This window comes from Canis lupus, chromosome 3 (assembly GCF_011100685.1).
Source record: "Canis lupus familiaris isolate Mischka breed German Shepherd chromosome 3, alternate assembly UU_Cfam_GSD_1.0, whole genome shotgun sequence".
Lineage (NCBI taxonomy): Eukaryota > Metazoa > Chordata > Mammalia > Carnivora > Canidae > Canis > Canis lupus.
In genome coordinates this window covers 56,907,693-56,925,826 of record NC_049224.1, presented here as the reverse complement: position 1 = coordinate 56,925,826, position 18,134 = coordinate 56,907,693, and the positions used below count along the sequence as shown (strand labels likewise).

General features: G+C 47.9%; 1 protein-coding gene across 1 annotated transcript in view; it reads right to left on the bottom strand.

Annotated features, from left to right (window-relative positions):
* TMC3 (transmembrane channel like 3) overlaps positions 1 to 18,134 on the bottom strand; it is a 39,995-nt gene that overhangs the window by 9,222 nt on the left and 12,639 nt on the right. Inside the window, exons 4-15 of the mRNA XM_038533689.1 lie at positions 17,002 to 17,108; positions 16,089 to 16,187; positions 15,845 to 15,987; positions 14,282 to 14,429; positions 13,627 to 13,670; positions 10,879 to 11,026; positions 8,979 to 9,088; positions 6,885 to 6,963; positions 5,367 to 5,612; positions 4,364 to 4,492; positions 4,037 to 4,104; positions 2,361 to 2,489 (exon numbers count right to left, since the gene is read on the bottom strand). Coding sequence (XP_038389617.1) covers positions 2,361 to 2,489; positions 4,037 to 4,104; positions 4,364 to 4,492; positions 5,367 to 5,612; positions 6,885 to 6,963; positions 8,979 to 9,088; positions 10,879 to 11,026; positions 13,627 to 13,670; positions 14,282 to 14,429; positions 15,845 to 15,987; positions 16,089 to 16,187; positions 17,002 to 17,108 — 1,450 coding nt within the window. The remainder of the gene's footprint in view (positions 1 to 2,360; positions 2,490 to 4,036; positions 4,105 to 4,363; positions 4,493 to 5,366; positions 5,613 to 6,884; positions 6,964 to 8,978; positions 9,089 to 10,878; positions 11,027 to 13,626; positions 13,671 to 14,281; positions 14,430 to 15,844; positions 15,988 to 16,088; positions 16,188 to 17,001; positions 17,109 to 18,134) is intronic.

Genomic DNA, 18,134 nt, shown 5'->3' with positions numbered 1-18,134 from the left:
CCCCAAGAACCAACACCAGAACCACAGCTCTGACTCTGTATAGACAGAAAAATCCTCCTCCAGTTGTTAGCTAGGTAAAGGTCTGTCACAGGGTCACAGGCAGCTTAGCAAACTAGAAACAGGTGCCCAAAGGGACTTCGCCGATGGTTCAGCCCAACCTGTTCATCTTCTAGACATTTGCTGAACACCTGTCCACTTCAAGCCAAGGGAGTGGCGAACCCATCGTCATCCCCAAGTAAGCTTGGTTCATGGAAGAACCTCGGAGCTTTTCTTCTATCCCCCTGACCCCCCCTTCTGTCCCCAGCCTTGAACTTGTCTCCTATGTCTGAGGATGGTTAGGTTCCTTTGGGGTGATTCTTGACTCTCTTGCTTAAATGTGTTTTGTGCCCAACCTCTTCTCTTCTCTGCTACTGGCTGCTCAGGGTAATTGCTCTGCCGGATGAAGCCCTGGGACCTGAGCTCTATGCTGCTTTTAGGGAGCTTGGCTCCCAGGCCTCCCCAAGGACGGCTCCGATCTATTTGGTGGGCAAGGCCCTGCACACAGCTCTGGAAAGAGGAAGGGTGGTCAATCGAGAGACGATCAGCTAGCGCTCTTTGTCTCTCTCTTTAATGAAATAAACTGGACTAGAAGAGAATAGAAAATATCAGAACACGTAGAAGGTAGTAAGCAAGTACACATTAATTTGTAAAACTTTCTGTATATACTATACGTACATATATATTTATGAATGAATATAACAAATGTGCACATATACTATATACAGTGTGTATATATATATTTATATTCATTTATATATGTGTATATACATATATAAATATATATGTATGCACATATAAATATATACAAAAACATACAAATATACATATGAATGAATATATGCCAGTATGTGTCCTGTTTACCAGATAAAATATAAATACATTGTCATGCAGGTAGTTTATGGTCAAAGGTTTGAAAGCCACTGACATACACCCACATAAATAACTCTTATGTCAAAATAAACCAACAGGGCTCTAATCAATGTGTTCAAAATGTGTTATGAATTTATCAAAATGGCTAAAATGAAACTGCAGAAGAGAATAAGGCAAGGTTATGGGACATCTGAGGTGCTCCTACAAGGCTGCTAGAGGGGACGAAAGCTCTCGGGCCCTGTCTGCTGGAGGTGAGCACGTGCAAGCCCTGGGAGCCGGCAGCAGCACCCTGAGTGTATTCCCAACAAGCACAGGAGGAGAATGTTCAGGGCAGTGTTATTCATTACAGCTCACAGTGGGGAGCAACTGGTGTGCCCACCAGGAGCGTGGGTAAAGACATTTCTTCCACAAGATGAGTCTCCCAGAGCAACACTGAGGCAGAGAAGCCTGAGACCAAAGGGTGCGGACTTTGTGCACTTTCACTTAAGTGCAGGAAAAACCAGGAACTGTTAATGCCCTGAGAGGTTGGTAGCAAGTGGAATCGAGTACAAGGTGGGGCTTCTGAGGGTTACTCTTTTTTTTTTTTTTTTTTTTATTTTATTTTATTTTTTATTTTTTTTTTTTTATTGGTGTTCAATTTACTAACATACAGAATAACACCCAGTGCCCGTCACCCATTCACTCCCACCCCCCGCCCTCCTCCCCTTCTACCACCCCTAGTTCGTTTCCCAGAGTTAGCAGTCTTTACGTTCTGTCTCCCTTTATGATATTTCCCACACATTTCTTCTCCCTGAGGGTTACTCTTGTTCCATTTTTTGATCTGGGTGCTGGTTACATGCATTTAGCTTGTGAGCATCCATCAAGATGGACATTTATGCTTAGTGCATTTTCTAAGGGGTTATTTAACCAGTAAAAAGTTACTGGGTGGCTCAATGGTTGAGCATCTGCCTTTGGCTCAGGGCATGATCCTGGGGTCCTGGGATTGAGCCCGGTATCAGGTTTCCCTCTGCCTATGTCTCTGCTTCTCTCTCTCTCTTTTTTTTTTTTTAAGTTTTTTTTAAAGATGTTATTTATTTATTCATGAGAAACACAGAGAGGAGAGAGAGAGAGAGGCAGAGACACACGCAGAGGGAGAAACAGGCTCCATGCAGGGAGCCCGACCTGGGACTCCATCCCAGGTCTCCAGGATCATGCCCTGGGCTGAAGGCAGTGCTAAACCACTGAGCCACCCAGCCACCAATTTCCCTCTGTGTTTCTTATGAATAAATAAATAAAACATTAAAAAGAAAAAGAAAAGACCAATGATTAAATCTGAGAGAGGGGACTACAGGTGGCTTCAGAGGGGAGATAGTTGAGGGTTTCGCAGGTGGACGGCTGGGAGACCCCGTGCAGGAGAGGAGAGCGTGGCCAGCCTCAGCTCTCCATGTGGTGCAGCCTCAGTTCTCACTGACCTGGAGGCTCGAAACACTTGCTGGTGAGGCACGTTGCAAGTCAGCACCGCCCAGCTCCTCAGGTACATGAGCCCAATCAGTTTGAGGACGTTGAATGCAGGGAGGCATGGGGAGAAGAAGGCTCCCATCCTGGAGCCACAGAGGAAGGCTGGTTAGTTAGCATGTGTTCCCCTCCTGCTTCCTGTGGTTCTGAGATTTTGGGGGCTGAGACCCTATGCCCGCCCTCCAGCCAGTGGGGGGGGGGGGCAGTCCCTTCCGCAGGTGAGGAGGGATCCCGATGTAGAGCATCCCTTGCGTACAGGTGTACCACGGGCTTGTCTTCCTCCTCACCGCAGGCAAGGGGGCAAATACCCTTACCCCACTGTCCAAAAGTGTGTGTTACACCACTCCGCTTTTACGAAAGACAGTCCTTAGTACCTGCATTCATTAATAGCAAGAAATCCCAAGAGGATCGTTGCTTTTTTGCTTTTACAGTCACCTCCCCTTACCTACAGGGGTTTGTTCGAAGACCTGGTGGATGCTCAGAACACCAGACAGAGCTGAATTCTATATATCCTGTTTTCCCTCTACATACATATGTACCTATAATCAAGTCTAACGTATGAATTAGGCGCAGTAGGAAATTAACAATAACTCATAATAAAACAGAACAATGACAATGATATGCTGTAATAAAAGGTATATGAATGTGGCCTCTCTCGCCAAGTATCTTATGGACTACACTCATCCCTCTTCTTCTGGTGATGATGTGAGATTAATGTAGTTATCAAAGTGCCTGATATCTAGCAAATATTACATAAGCGTTACATATTATCTTTAATACTGTATTTGTGAAAATTTTGCAAAACAGAGTGGATGGACTATAAGGATATAGAATCTGATGGAAGAAATATTACTTGATGCCTCTCTATTCCTCATGCATCTTTACTGAATGATTATGGAGAGATTGTGTTTTCTGAATGTATGGAGCATCCAAGAAGAAGTATGGAAACTTCTTTGTCTTCATTTGCTTTATTCTAACAAATAGCACTGTGTGCATGGTCCCTCTTGGGGTGGAGGGATGATGACTGAGGGAGCTCTCAGCCATGCTCCCCCACCCCCACATATATAGGATCATATGGTCCCTTTCAAGTCTTCAGCATCTTTAGAAACAGGATTGCCTTGGCTAGGAGCTGCCCTGTGTGAATGAATTTCCCAAGTTTCTGGCCTCATCCTAGGATGGGTCTGTCAGTCTGGAGGATGGGCATGTGCCCAGCCTCAGTGAAAACAGGGTGGCACGTGGAGGGGGAGTGGGGTGCCGAGGGCAGCCCTGGCCCCAGCTGTGACATAGCCACTCCTGGATCTCCTTCTGGGGACTCAGCAGCCTCTCCTCCCAGCTGTATCTAGATCCTCCCCAGATGCTTATTCTAATGATCCCCTGTAGATTTTTTTTTTTTGGCTGTGATCAATACTGGCCTAAACACAGACTATTTCCTCTATTGTTTCTTTCTGCAAAATGCTTAGAAAGCCATTACGAACATGACTATACCTGTAAGATGATTTCATTAAGAACAATTTGTGTTCTATTTAATTCTCATGGCTGTTTATAACAGGCATGTCCCATCCAGACCAAGTAAATCAAAATCTTAACCCAGATGAGTTGTAAAGAAAAGGTAAGAAGAAACTTGGGTACTTACCAAATCATCCCTTGGTTGTAGACTAAATGTAACACGTTCTCTGCTATTTTGAATTCCCCATATTCAGGCTACAAAAGAAAATGAACTTTTGGATTAAAAAAAGATTCCACGGTTCTCCGCCCAAGCCAGGTCATGATAGTCACATGCAGAGGATTCTCGGCTCCCACAGACATGGGGAGATTGCCCCAGGAAACAGCATCAGAATGAAAAGAAGACTCAGCCCTGTGCCCCCCACCCCCTGTCCTGTCCCTGTGTTTCTCTCAGCAACGTCAGGAAAGGGGGATCTAGCCATATGAACTTCCCCAGAGGACTGTGCATCTCACTTACAAACTTGCTTTCCAGGTCCCAACACCAGTAGTCACTTAAGTACCGGACAAAAAGTCCCCGGAAGAAGTCTATGAGCAGGATGCTGGCCACGGTGAAGAGCATGTCAATGATGGAAAGCTTCAGCATCTCCTGGAACACAGACTCTTTTAGCACTACCACGGCCTGCGTTGCCTCCGTCCACTTCTTCTTGCACAGCCCCCTCCTCTGCCAACTCCGTGAGCCTGAGCTGCTGGGTCCCACCCACAGCAACTTCATGTCTGGCACATCATGGGTGCTCAGTAAGTATTTGTTAATTTGAATCTGGATTTCGATGTCTGAGGCCAACATTACACGAAACCAGGAGAGAACCCAAGGCCTGTGGTTCTGAGCCACCAGAGACCACTTAAGGTCAATGATTCAAGTTCAGGGGACCTTGGGGCTAAGATTCTCTGTACAAGATCCCATGTGGAAGGCAGATGCCTGGGTTCAGATCTTCCTTCTTCCTTCTAATATCTGGGTCCTTGGGCAACTTACTTAACATGTTGAGCCTCAGTTTACCCACTGTGCCTATGAGGAGGATACTAGGATTCTCATGAGGACCAAGCCCTTAAAACAGGGCTGGTAGGGGTACCTGGGTGGCTTAGTCAGGTGAGTGTCTGACTCTTGGTTTCCGCTCAGGTCATGATCTTAGGGTCATGGAATTGAGCCCGATTTTGGGCTCTGCGCTCAGCACAGAGTCTACTTGAGATTCTCCTTCTCCCTCTGCCCCTATCAGCACTTGCACTCTCTCCTCCCACTCTAAAATAAATAAATCTTTAAAGGAAAAAAAAAAACAAACCCAGGGCCAGCACATAGTTCACAGCATGAGTCCTTATGCTGACTGTTCCTATTATTTTGAGAAAATCATAAACCCTCACTGAATCTTATTCTTCTTTCCAACAAGGTAGAGAGGATGACACTCCAGAATTAAGTTATGAGGTGATGAGTGTGGAGGAAGGCCTTTATAAGGCAGAAAGGGAGCCACCTGCCCTACGTAGGTCTCCCAGCACTGGTCTTGTGGATTCTGGGTGTAGATGGTGGTCTTGTTGGCCTCCAAGAGAGGCAAGGTGTAAGCTGGAACACTGGTCTCGTCTGGGCCCCACGTGCTGTTTCTCCCGAGCCCTATCTCAGGCCCAGGTGTGGACCATTTATCTTCTTCAGTGACCGTCCTGGTGGCAAAGAAGATGGTAGACTCTATCCAGTGGCTTGTGTTATTTTTGGTGGCAGTTTCCTGTGAAGGGAGGGAAGGAAGAAAAAAAGATTGTCCACATATTTGTAAAGAAGCATCATAAACATCAAAGATGTCTCTGCCTTGCTTGGGAATAATCTCTTTCTCTCTTTCTCCATCTCTCTGTCTTCAGCTGTCTCTCTTCTGTCCCTACCTGCACCTTGCTGGATGACCAGCCACTTCACAGCTGGACTGAACAATGAACACAGGGTCTTAATGGCCAGTATTTATTGGACCTTAGTGAGCGTTGGATCCTGTCCTAGGTTGACACATGGTGTATCTTCTTGCCCTTACAAGCGCATCAGTCAGACTCATTATCCCTTGTTACAGATGAGGAGCTTGATGCTCAGCTCCATGAAGGGGAACACGCTGGGTCTGCTAGCAAGTGGTGGGTAGGGACCTAGTCTATGCGACACCAAGGCTCAGATGCAGAACTGCTCTCTCTTTGGCCTCTTCTGCCCTGTGAGCCTTGGGAATGTCACAGTCTGGCCTGGTGTGGTGTGGGCCGACACCCTGAGAATCCTCTTGGTTCTCCCTACCTCCCCCTCCTCTACTACATGGGATGAACTCACAGGTGGACAGGTTTACGATGGGCTCCAAAGCCACCCTGGGATGAAAGTGGAAACCTCTGCGGGGTTGGGATGGAGGACCCACTCTGAGCTGTTCCCCATGAGTGCTCATTTTCTCCCAAATTTGCTAAATGATTCCCACAGCCTGTCTCTCATCCTGGGATCACTTGAAACCATTGTGGATAGCTTGTTTTTGTTTTTATTTTTTTAAAGGTTTTATTTATATATTTGAGCGAGAGGGATCACAGTGGGAGAGGAGGAGGGAGAAGCAGACTCTCCACTGAGCAGGGAGTCCAATGCTTGGCTTGATCCCAGGATCCTGAAATCGTGACCTGAGCCAAAGGCAGATGCTTAACTGACTGATGCACTCTGGCACCCAGGTAGCTTATCTTGTTGGAACTGACAGAAATAGTGTGGCCCTATCCCAAAGAGTGGGACTCAAAAGACCCAAGTTCTTCTCCCAGCAGGGTCACTCACTAGCCATACACCCTACCCTTGGTTTCTTTATCTTGGAAATGGGGCTAATTCTTTCCTCCTTACCTTGAGACGACCACAGCTGAGTTGAGTTTTGAATGTGATGTAGGAAATGCTAGTATAAGCAGTGATGATGTCCACAAGGATGGCCCTTGTGTGTATGTGTGCACGTGTGTGTGCATGTGTGGCAGTGGGGGTGGGGAGTGGGCCTCTGCCAGGGACGGGCACTCACCTCAGTGTTCATGCTGTTAACTTTGTCCAAGAGAGCAATGATCAGGCTGTAGAGGTTCCCCAGGTAGAGCACAAGGACCCTGAAAGCACAAGCCCACCTTGAGAGACAAGATACCACATGAAAGCCCGTGGTTCTGGACGTGCCACCAGTTAGGAGTGACTATCATGGTCATGTCAAGTCAGTGGCTGCCACATGTGGTTTCCTGCAGAATCATGGCAGGGAGGGGCATTTAAGAAATACAGAATTCCAGAACCCATTCTGCTGTTATCGGTCTGGATCGGACCCGGGGACCCCTTTCTAGCCTTCACGGGTGATTCCACTGCGGCCCATCCTTGCGTCAGCAATTTAAAACCACTTGTGTAGCAGAAAGAGTGTGAGCTGAGGAAGCAGGGCTCTGAGTGCAGTGTGGATTAGGTGTCCTCATGTTCTGATTTCTGGTGAATATAGTGATTTCCCAGGCAGGATCTCATTTGAATCTCACGACTCTGTGAGGCGCATGTATTATAACCCCTGTTAAAGGGACAAGTAGCTGGAACCATGGGGAGGGCCAGGCGAGGTGCTCAGGTGCACACAGTTTGCGAGGGGCAGAAAACAACTTCAGGATCTCAGGGGCTGCTTCTGAAATCCAGGCTGAGTGGTGAGCTGTTCTGGGGGACTGTGGGCCACTGCGAGCAGGTGGGATCAGCTGGCCAGCAATCCAAGGCTTGCTGCCAGCCTCCCCAGAGCTTCCAGGCTTTGGAAGCATCCTAGAATTACCCAGGACGTAGCCTTGAGTCTTATCAGAAACGGATCTGGGACTCTGAGATGAGAAAAGAAAGCGTCAGGTTCACCACTGCCTCCCACGGACACTGATTCGCACAAAGGGGGTCAGGAGACCAATACGGGTAGATGAAAAGAAGAAAGCAGCTTTATCCTGAGGACAAGACTCCAAGTTGAAACTTTGCGTGGCCCCCCGGCGCCGGCAGTTCCCCTCATTCCACAGGGACAGCACTGACACCCGCTTGAGAGTAAGCCGAGGGCATTGGGGCCAGCCCTGGCTCTCCCCATGACTCCCAGCACACTGAGCTGGGGCTTGTCCATCTCTGCATTCGGGGGGAACCCAGCACAGGGCCAGATCCTCAGGGTGCTCTCAGAAGCGCTGCCCCTCACAAGAGCAGGAGGGCTCACTCCGCTGTCCTGCTCTCCCATTGCTCTGGTCCTCACTGTGCCTTAAGCAGAAGGTGACACGGTTGGCTGATGAATTACACGGAACTTAATGGAACCAAAATAATGTGTCTTGTTCTTACTACCAAAATTAGCCCTAATTTGTCTGGGGCATGTCTCTGGATGCCTCTATTTCTCTAGTTTTAAATGTGAGTAACGAGACCAATCTGTATAATAGGATTGCTGTTAGAACAAATGCAATAATAGAATTGATCCTCCCAGGTCTGCTGGTGAGGAAGGAGCTGAGGAAGACACTTCTCTCTCAGATCAAGAGCAGTGTTGAGTAGTGTAGGGTCTCAGCTCCGAGCCACCCAGGGCTGGCATGTTTCCGCAGACCCCTGACTCTTCTTTGGCATGTCTTCCTATCTTTGAAATGACAGCTGGATTTCAGGGAGTGGCAAATGACAGCCTTCTGGCCAAATGCTAGGCTTGCCTATTTTTGTAAATAAAGCTGCAAGGAACAGGGCCACCCCTCAGTCCATTACTCACTGAATGACCCCTGGCCACTTTCGGGGAGACAGGACAAAGCCAGCACTGGAAATGGATGTGGCTGCCCTGCCCTCGTGGGATTCCCCAGGACCCCCTACCACTGCTCAGGCCGGCCAGCACCACCCGCTGTCCTGTCCACCCCCCATCCTGGCACCGCCTTGTTGACTCCTCTTCCCAGCCTCCCTCTCCTCCTCCTGCCCCTCTTTCTCTCCTTCCCCTCTTGTTCTCCTTGAGCGTGCGCTCCTTGAGCATCCTGCTTTCCTTGAGATGCATCCATAGGGGAAGCTCGGCGTGAGGTTCAGGCGCCAGTGAAGCAATCCTGGCTCTTGAGGGATGGGAGTCCCCAGCGTGGTGGGCACACAGGCGTCCCACCACGTGGCAGTGCCCACAGGGCTGTCATACCTTGCCAGCTGGAAGCGCAGTGTGGTTCGTGGGTGGTACATCTCCAGGGCGGCGATGAGGTCAAAGGCCGATGGTGCTAGCATGGTGACGAGGGAGACCACCACGCTCACCTGCCAGGAGAGTGCGGACCAGCCATGAGTCCCCAGGTTCCCCGGCCCGGCCTCACCTACCTCACACTGGCCTCCTGGCCTTCCGCTTGGCCAGCGGGCACTCGGAGGTCTGTGTGCTTCCTACCTGGAGAACCTGCCCCCAAGTCCCTGCCGGTTAGCTGTTTCTGAGAGGTCATTGCCACTTTGTCGTGGGTTTACTCCTTTTAGGAACTTAATCTGAGATGCTCACACTTGTCTCTGGGGATTCATGAGCATTTCTGCCACGTTTCTCAACTGCCCTGCTGTTCTACTTACCTTGCGTGGCAGAAGGAGGTGACCCCAACCATTACAAATAGGAAAGGGGACGGGCTGACTGGTAATCGAATATTCCTTCTGTGCATGGAAGAGAAATTGTCTAGAGGATTGTGCCGGGCCTGCCTCCTGTCTGTACTTCTGGCAACCAAAAGAGGACATTTAGCTGGTAATAGGGAGGTGGGAGCTAAAGAGAGACATAATTTCTGAATATGCCCTTAAAACCTTAATCGATCTGCCAACACACAAGCACATATTTACACAACCTGTTTAATTGGCATGAAATAGAAGGAGAAAAGGTGACCGAACATTGTCTCAGGTTCTGAAAAATTACTGTATGTTGAGGATAAACTATATGCATCATATCACCTACACATTTTGCTTTATGAATCCCATAAATGAGGCTCATTTCCATAGCAGTGGTCAGAGAGATGACCCCCATGCTTTGTCTGCCTTTCAAATCGTTGCAGGAAAAGTGCACGTGACTTCCAGGGCAGCAGCAGTTTTATAGCAAATATTAAGAATTATAAGGGAATGGGCTGGGGGGCACCTGGCTGGCTCAGTCAGTGAGCATCTGTCCTAGGCTTGGGTCATGATCTCAGGGTCCTGGGATCGAGTCCTGCATTGGGCTCCCTACTCAGTGGGGAGTCTGTTTCTCCCTCTCCCTCTGCTGCTCCCCCTGCTTGTACTCTCTCTCTCTCTCTCTGTCAAATAAAAAAAAATAAATCTTAAAAAAAAAGAATTATAAGACTGCTTATAACTTTCCCTTAGCCATTTCCTGCTGTGAGGATATTCACATAAATGAAGGGAAAAGATCTTTTAGTGAACAAACATGGTTTGGGAAGCATTGTTTGTAATTTAGAAATACAGAAATGACCTCAGCGTGTAAGAATTGGCATACGGTCAACCGTGACATGTGCCGCAGAATATGATTCAGTCACTAAAGCCCGTGTGCGGGGGACGTCCACTCCTGGAAACGTGAGTGTGAAGAAACACCACGAACACCTGAGCACAGTCGGCAAGACCCAAAGGGAAACAGTAGGGTGAACGCTTGAAGAACATGTTGAATCAGAACCTTTCCTGATCGGGACCAATGAAACCATTCTATCAGGTCTCAGGGCATCACCACTCTGGCTCAAAGCCCTTGCAGTTGGTTCTCTAGGACAAGAGGACTAAGTTAGGGATGCCTGAGGGGCTCAGTTGGTTGAGCACCTGCCTTTGGCTCAGGTCATGATCTCAAGGTCCTGGGACTGAGTCTCACATCAGGCTCCCTGGTCAACGGAGAGTCTGCTTCTCCTTTTGCCCTTCCCCCTGCTTGTATGCTCTCTCTCTCTCTCTCTCTCAAATAAATAAATAAAATCTTAAAAAAAAAAAATGAAGAAGAAGACTAAGTTCTTCCAGGGAGACATTTTTAGCTAGCCTACCTAGGTAGGACACTACATGGGAAGGCTGCTCTTGCTTCCTTCTGGGAGGGCACGTGCAGATCACACGGCAGGTACCTCATTCTTTTCCCAGAGCGTCAGCTCCTTCTTCGACTGCTCCAGCTTCTGGGACCGGTCTACCACGAAGTAGATGAGATAGATGCTCCCAGCGAGCGAGAGAAGTACCAGGATGTTGGCAACAACCCTCAGGCAGATGGTCACTGCCCTGTGGGGAGAGGTGGTATGAGGACGCATCCTCCGGGCTGTGCTCAGGGTGCCCAGATGTACAGACACCAGACAACCACAGGACCCCTCTCCTGTCAAGTGTTCCTCTGTCCTGAAGAGTCAGCGCTCTTCCCTACCCACCCCGCCCTGAGTCCAAATTCCTCATTTCCTAAGGGATTCACAGTGACTTATAAATCCACCCAACTCCCATCAGTGGGACTGGAAACAAGCATCATGAAAGTGACGCTGTACAGAGATTTAAGAGGTAGGTGATTAGCTGTCTCTCCTAGAACATAAGCTGTCTTGATTTGCTCTTCTGTTGTATTCTCAGCTCCTAGAATACCTAGACCTAGATGAACAAACAAATAAAGAACAACCGAATGCCAGGAGGTGGAACAAGGGTTTGCTCCTACCTTCCTAATGCTGGGGAAAACTCACTGACTCCAACTGGCTTACTTTATGGCATCTGCTTCTGCCTTTGGTCTTAGCCTGGAATTCCTTGCAAGCAGAGCCTCAGGCACAGACTCATTTGCACAGAGTTTACTTGGGACGTGATGCCATAAGGTCTGGGGGGAAGACAGGAGGAGAGGCAGCCAGGACAAGGGATTGTGGTGGACTTGGCCACAGCTTGGGGCTGCTGCAGGGCCTGCAGAGGGGCAGATGAGCTGCACCTCAGAATGGCCCGCCCAGAGAGAAATAGAAAGCTTTTGTCATCACTCCTGTCCCTACTGGTCAAGGGTGGCTCCCCAAGCATGAACCCTCAGCAATGCCCCCAGCCTCTTGGATTCCCATGCCTGTGCCTTGACAGGGGTCTGGTGGGTGCCCTGGGGTGACAAGCAGCAGGTACCGACGAGGGGCACCAGGGGCCTATGCACCTGGCTGTGACACCTGCACATGGGCCGTTACACCTGAACACTGGCCGTGGCACTTGCACAGCCCTGCATGGCCTTGCCTGGCAGTGGGCACTAGAAGAAGAGGTGTGGCCAGGAGGCTCTGAAGTGTACACAGAGTGTACCATCCTGTCTGTAAAGCACAGTTCTGCCTCCTGGGTGACCTGGGGCTGGTCATGACCCCTTTTTCTACATGAGTCTTTTCTACATGAGTCTGTTCAAGGAGGAATCTCACTCCCAAATGAAATGATAGACATCACCTCATCTTTCTGTGGAGAACTTCAGATAAAGAATCTGAACCCTGGAGATGGAAAATCTGAGCGAGAGTGAGGCCCATAAATGCTTTTTGGCATCCACTCTCTCTTGTCCCCAGACCATGCTGACATCATTGGTAGGGCCAGGCAAGTCATGCATTATGGTCCCGCTGTCCCCACCAGCACCTGTTGATCCTCGTGCTGTTTGCACCAGAAAATGCACACGATGGGTGTGGGGTGAAGTCTCCAATCAAATGCTCATTTTCCCATTTCTCTACTCTCTTCCTTCCCTGTCCTGTGATAATACCCTGGATATCCCTGAATGCCTGGTACACATCCATTTACCTCAAGTTTTAGCAGAATGAGGAGGATTCAGGATTTGTCTGATTCAGGAAGAGAGGTGAGAGGCAAGTTATTCATGCTGTTGACATATTTGCTTATAATAATGCAGGATGGAAGTACCCATCTTTGAGCTGGAATGCTGCAGTTTTTAAATTTGAGGTAACACTGGAGTCACCTGCACATTTTGCTTTCCAAGGCCTGCTAACAATGTGGATTCTTGGCCCCCCCTCCAGAGGTTCTAATTCAGTGAGTCAGGGTGGGTGCTGAAGCGGGCTGCATGTTTTGTGCCCTGGGGTGACTTGACTGGGTGGGTTCTCTCTGCCCTCGGAGAAGCACCGATGGAGCTCCATCCTCATTTCATGGGGAAGAAGTGGAGGCCTGGTAAGTCCAGGGACCTTCCTGGGTTGTGGAAGCTAAGCTAATGACAAAGGGAGGGCTGGAGTCCCCTTGCTTGTCTCCCATGGACAGTCTTTCCTGCCACCGTGTCCTGCTTCCTCCCCTCCCCACATCCCCTGCATCCCCCCCATCAGGCTTTCTGCATTGTGGGAACTAGTCAAAAGGCGAAAGAACCAGTGAGGATAGCAGGGAGTGGACATGGCTGTCCCATGAGGACAGGTCATTGTCCCTTCCAGGGAACAGTGATTTCATGCCATTGGTTCTCTCACTGAAGGGCCTCACCTCCCCAAGGCAGCCCTCAAACCCTGGGGAAGTTCAGACCTGAGACATCCCCTTGGAAGGCTTGTCAACAAGAACTGGATACTACTCCCATCTTATGACCTTGGGGATCTCTTGCTAAACAAAATAATCTTTGCTTAATTTAGCAAACTAGAAATCAACGCTAAAAATACCTTTTATTGTCTAAGTGAAAGAAGTTGGTCAACTTCAGAAGTCTTACCCTCTCGCCCGATCTTACTTAGGAGGGAGGAACCACTCCTAAATATGGCTATCAAACCATTACAGGCTTGCCATGTATCATATTACTTAGAAGGATAGATTTTTAAGGAGAAAGATTTGCCTGACAATGTGTGGAAATAAGATATAGACAGTCTGGAAAGTTTTGTGCCAAATTAAAATAGCTTATCAATAAATGAAGAGTGGGGAGGGTCCATACGTACAGGTTTTTGCTTTTCTTCTTTTCCTGTTCTTCCAGGATGGCCTCCTTTTAAGAAAAGACACATCCAAATTAAAAGCTCAGCCTCACCATTAATCATAAATCTTTAGAAATATTTCATGCTAAGAAATTATTTATTCAGTATTTTTTAGCTACTCTGTGAGATTTTATTGACATCGATGCTTTGTACAATAATAAGTAGATGAAAAAGAAATCAGGGTTTGGGCAGAGGAGGTAGATGATGACATCGTTTACATAAGTTAAATTATCTAATTTTCTCAAAGGGGCAGCATTTAGCTGTTTGCACCAGTCAATAGACCCAAGTCCCCAAGTGAGTTTGATGACATCATCTTGTTACCACTAAAGCTTACATCCCTAACACATATTACTTGGCTCGCAAGTGCCCTGCACAAAGGTCGTGATCCACCATACAAATGATCAAAAACACACCAATTGACATTTTAGGGGGACGAAATGGAAAAATTAAGATAAAGACATTTTCATTGTCCCTTCCTGTGTGTGCTCCATGGGATCGTGGGGTGCGGTGCATGCCCTGCTGTCCTGTGGACAGCCCCTTCCCTGGAGCACTGGGAGGAGGCCTGGTGGCTCCCCGGTGAAGGTGTGACCCCCCACCCCGGGCCCCTGTGCCCCCCACTCACCCTGATGCTGTTCACGATGGCAGCCGTTTTGCTCTCCGCAGCCTCCGGGTTGCCAATGAGGTAATCCCAGGCACAGAAGACCCGCCAGCAGAAGGTGTAGTTCTCATTGGAGGCACTGGCCAGGCTGGTCCGGGAGTTCTTAGCCATCCTGCAGGAGAGGGGTGAGGGCTGCGCGTGAGAGGCAGGGGCCGGCTGGGTCCCGTCCACCCCAGGGCCGCTGCTGGTCCAAGAAGGGCCCTATATAGGTCAGGCCAGCACGGCACCTGCTGGCCTCGGCCCCGCTCTTGTGGCAACGGCACTGTCCGGGTGTGGGGTAAGCCCATCTGACAAGTGGCCTTGCCCCGCGGTGGCCAGGAGGTCACCGCAGGTGTGTGCACCTGGGGGGCCAGCCCCTCCCATCTCTGTGCAGTGTGACTGTGACATCCGACTCTCTTCAGAGCTGAACCAGCCTTCTTGGAGGCCCTGCCTTTGAGGGGGTAGCCTTTCGGGTCCCTTCAGCCCTCAATAAACCTTAGATGTTTCTGAATATCATCAAACAGTCACCATCCCTCCCCAGCGGAGAGTCCCGCATCCTTCAGACTGTTTCTCCAGCTACTCTCTCCCTCCATAGTTCTTTGTCCTGAGTTTTCCTCCATCTCTCCCATAAGCTGTGACATCTCGAAAAGGGCCTGTCTTCCAGGCGGGGTCTGGAAGCACACAGAAGTTAAGTGGGAAAGTTTCTTGTGAACCGAAGGCCCCCAGGTCACAGTGAACCTTCTCAGGCTTTTATTGTTTGGTGGTGATGATGATGCTCATGGTCTTTTTTCACCCCCCTCAGCACTTGTATCTGCCCTGGGCTATGATGCCCCACAGGGCAGGTGACAGGACACACCGGGGCACACAAGGCACACAGAAGTAGCAGGTGAACCAAGCAGAGAGGGGCTAGGTTCTCCGTGGCCTCAGGGCCCACACATCCATCCCCCCAATTAGCTAGCTCCCATGTAGAAGCACAGAACATGAAAGCTGCCAGGGAGCCTGGCCGTCCACCAAGCCCACCTGCACATTTTACAGATGGGGCCCAGAGAAGGGCCAGGAGGGGCCACAGGTCTCATGGTGGGGATGGTGAAGGACTTCTGACCCCCAGCACTTTGTTTTCCTTCCCCTGTGCCTCTGCTCGGTGATGAACTGGAGGTGCAAACTGCATCATGATGTAGATGAGCCTGGCCCCTGCAGGACTCGTAGCGAGGTCACTGGCAAAATGCAGCCAGAGGAGGATGTTTTGCTTTCTGCAACCTCTGGCCACATAGACCATGTTGTCCCTATCTCTGTGAGAGCAATGACTAAATTGTCTGAAGTTCCCTTAGCTGCTAAACCTATGTGATTCTTGTTTCTCCAGACCCAACACAGAGCCTGGCACAAAGCAGTAAATGTTGAGTAAGTGTTGGTTAAAATGCGCCTATCTCTTCTAGCCTTGGTCTCCTCATCTGCAAATTGGGCACAGTTATGCCTGAACTCTACAAGTTATGGAGCAGATTGAGATCATCCACATCATTCTTGGCATGCAGAGAAATTGAGCAGCCATACTTTTTCAAGAGGATGATGAAGCTGTAAGCAAACACGGCCATCCCCACCAGAAAATAGGCCAAGGGCAGCCGGTAGCCAGCTCTCCCAATCCTTCGCTCCCTGCCATAATAGCCGTAGAAGAGCACTGAGTACTGCAGGTAACCCTGTGAAGAGAGAACTCAGTGTCATTTCCAACCTAGGTTCCAGAACTGCCACCCAGTCAGCCCTCCTTCAAGATAGGAGTGCGGCCAAGACTCAGCCTCACCCCCAGGGACCAGACTGTGTCCAGGTCTTGAGCCGAAGCCACGTGCTCCTTGGGGATGGTCTTGCTGGCTGTGCTTCCAAAGGGCTGGCCTGCAATGAGCTGGTAGAGAAAACAGGATGTCCCATGATCCTCTGGGGGGTGGGGAGGGACCAGAAGAAGAGGGGTGGGTGGCCGATCCCCAGATCCCTCCCTATGGCCTGTGACGGTGCTGCAGTTACAAGATCTCTAGGGGCTGCGTTTCTGCTTGATTCTCACTGATGGAAAAGTAATCCGGGGTGGGCTGATGTTCTTTTTTCAATCAGCCTGCCTGGGTGCTCTCTTGCTGGGCTTCTACAAGTGGATTTTTGAGGTCACTGGGTTTCTGCATGGGAAACAGTCCCATTTACTTTGTGAGGATGAAGTTTAGTTGAGAAGCGGGTTTTATTTTATCACAGCACTGGTGAACTGGCTCATGGGCCAAATCCAGCCTGTTACCTCTTTTTGTATGACTCAAGAGCTAAGAATTGTTTTTTGTTTTTTTTTTTGTTTGTTTTGTTTTTAAGAATCGTTTCTGCACTTTTAAATGGCTGGGGAAAAAATCAAAAGAAGAATAATATATTGCAACACTTAAGAATGATATAAAAGTCAAACTTTAGTATTCGTAAATAAAATTTGATTGGAACATAGCCACCGTCATTAGTTTGTGTACCGTCTGTGGCTGCTTTCACACTGCATGGGGGGTGAGAGGGCTATGACAGGGATTGTGGGTCCCCAAAGCCTCAACTATTTACTACCCGGCCCTGCAAAGAAAAGGTTCACTTCATCCTCTTGATTATCCTTCCCATGAGGATAATGCAGGCAGTTGCTTATGAGACTCTCACATCTCTTGTTTCTAAGGCATGGCACTTCTGATTTTCCCTAAACTAGTTCTTACCTCTGGAATGACAATAAAAGCACCTGTCATAATCGTGAGCACAATATTAATTCCAAATAACCATCTCAAGAATATGAAGTAGGAAGCAACCCCAGATCCAAAGTGACCTAAAAAAAAAAAAGGCCAGAAAATAAGAATGGTAAAACACAGTATAAATAGGATGAACACTATAAACCCCTTACTGTGCAAAGTTCTCTGTACAGCAACACTGCAATGTTTTGTGTATCAGGACAAAGACGAAGAAGGCCATGATTATATCAGTTGGGGTGTCCCCCCAAAATAGTCATTTGTGTGGGTCAAGATGTTCATTAGTATTTCCAGTTATAAGCACAGAAAAAAAAACCCTAACTTAATAATTTCCCTTATGACATATTCATCTAAAATACTTGTCAAATTTGCAACATTTCACATATGTTCAGAAGAACTAGCATCTTCTAAGAATTTCATAGATGTATATTTTTATTTTGTATAGTTTTGAGAATTCCAAGGATTTGTATTAATTTCAGGGTATATAGCAATTTGCTAGGTGTTAACATTAGGGGAAACTAAGTGAATTACAAGAACTTTACAACTTTTCTATATATCTAAACTTTTCTATATATCTATATTATCCTAAAGCAAAAAGTATATTCAAAACTGAGCTTCTACTAAGAAACTAAGGGAGCATAGAAATTAGATGAGGAAGTGAATGATTTGTGCCATACTTAAAAAAAAAATCTCTTGAGTTTTTATTTCAAATATAGTTTGTGTTTGGCATAGTAAATAGGAAAACACAAAGCCATCACCAAGAAAACAAAAACATTACCTATTTTGAGATCATTAAATTAAACTACTAGAATGAGTTAGTTTCTAGTAAACTTTCAGTGTGTCCCCCATTATTATTCTATGTGTATAGTTTTTTTGTACAAAATTGGCATTTCTCTACAACATGAATCTTGAATTATTCATATATTATAAGCATTTTTTCATGTAAAAACTATTCTCCTATAAAAGAAATATTATTGTTTCATCAACTGAATTTTCCATCATCTGTTTAATCTATCTCCACCATTTAACACTTAAATTTCTGACTTTTCACCAGGTAGGTGATTCCTTAAGGTAAGTAAGCCTGCAATAAATAATTTCCCTCCAAG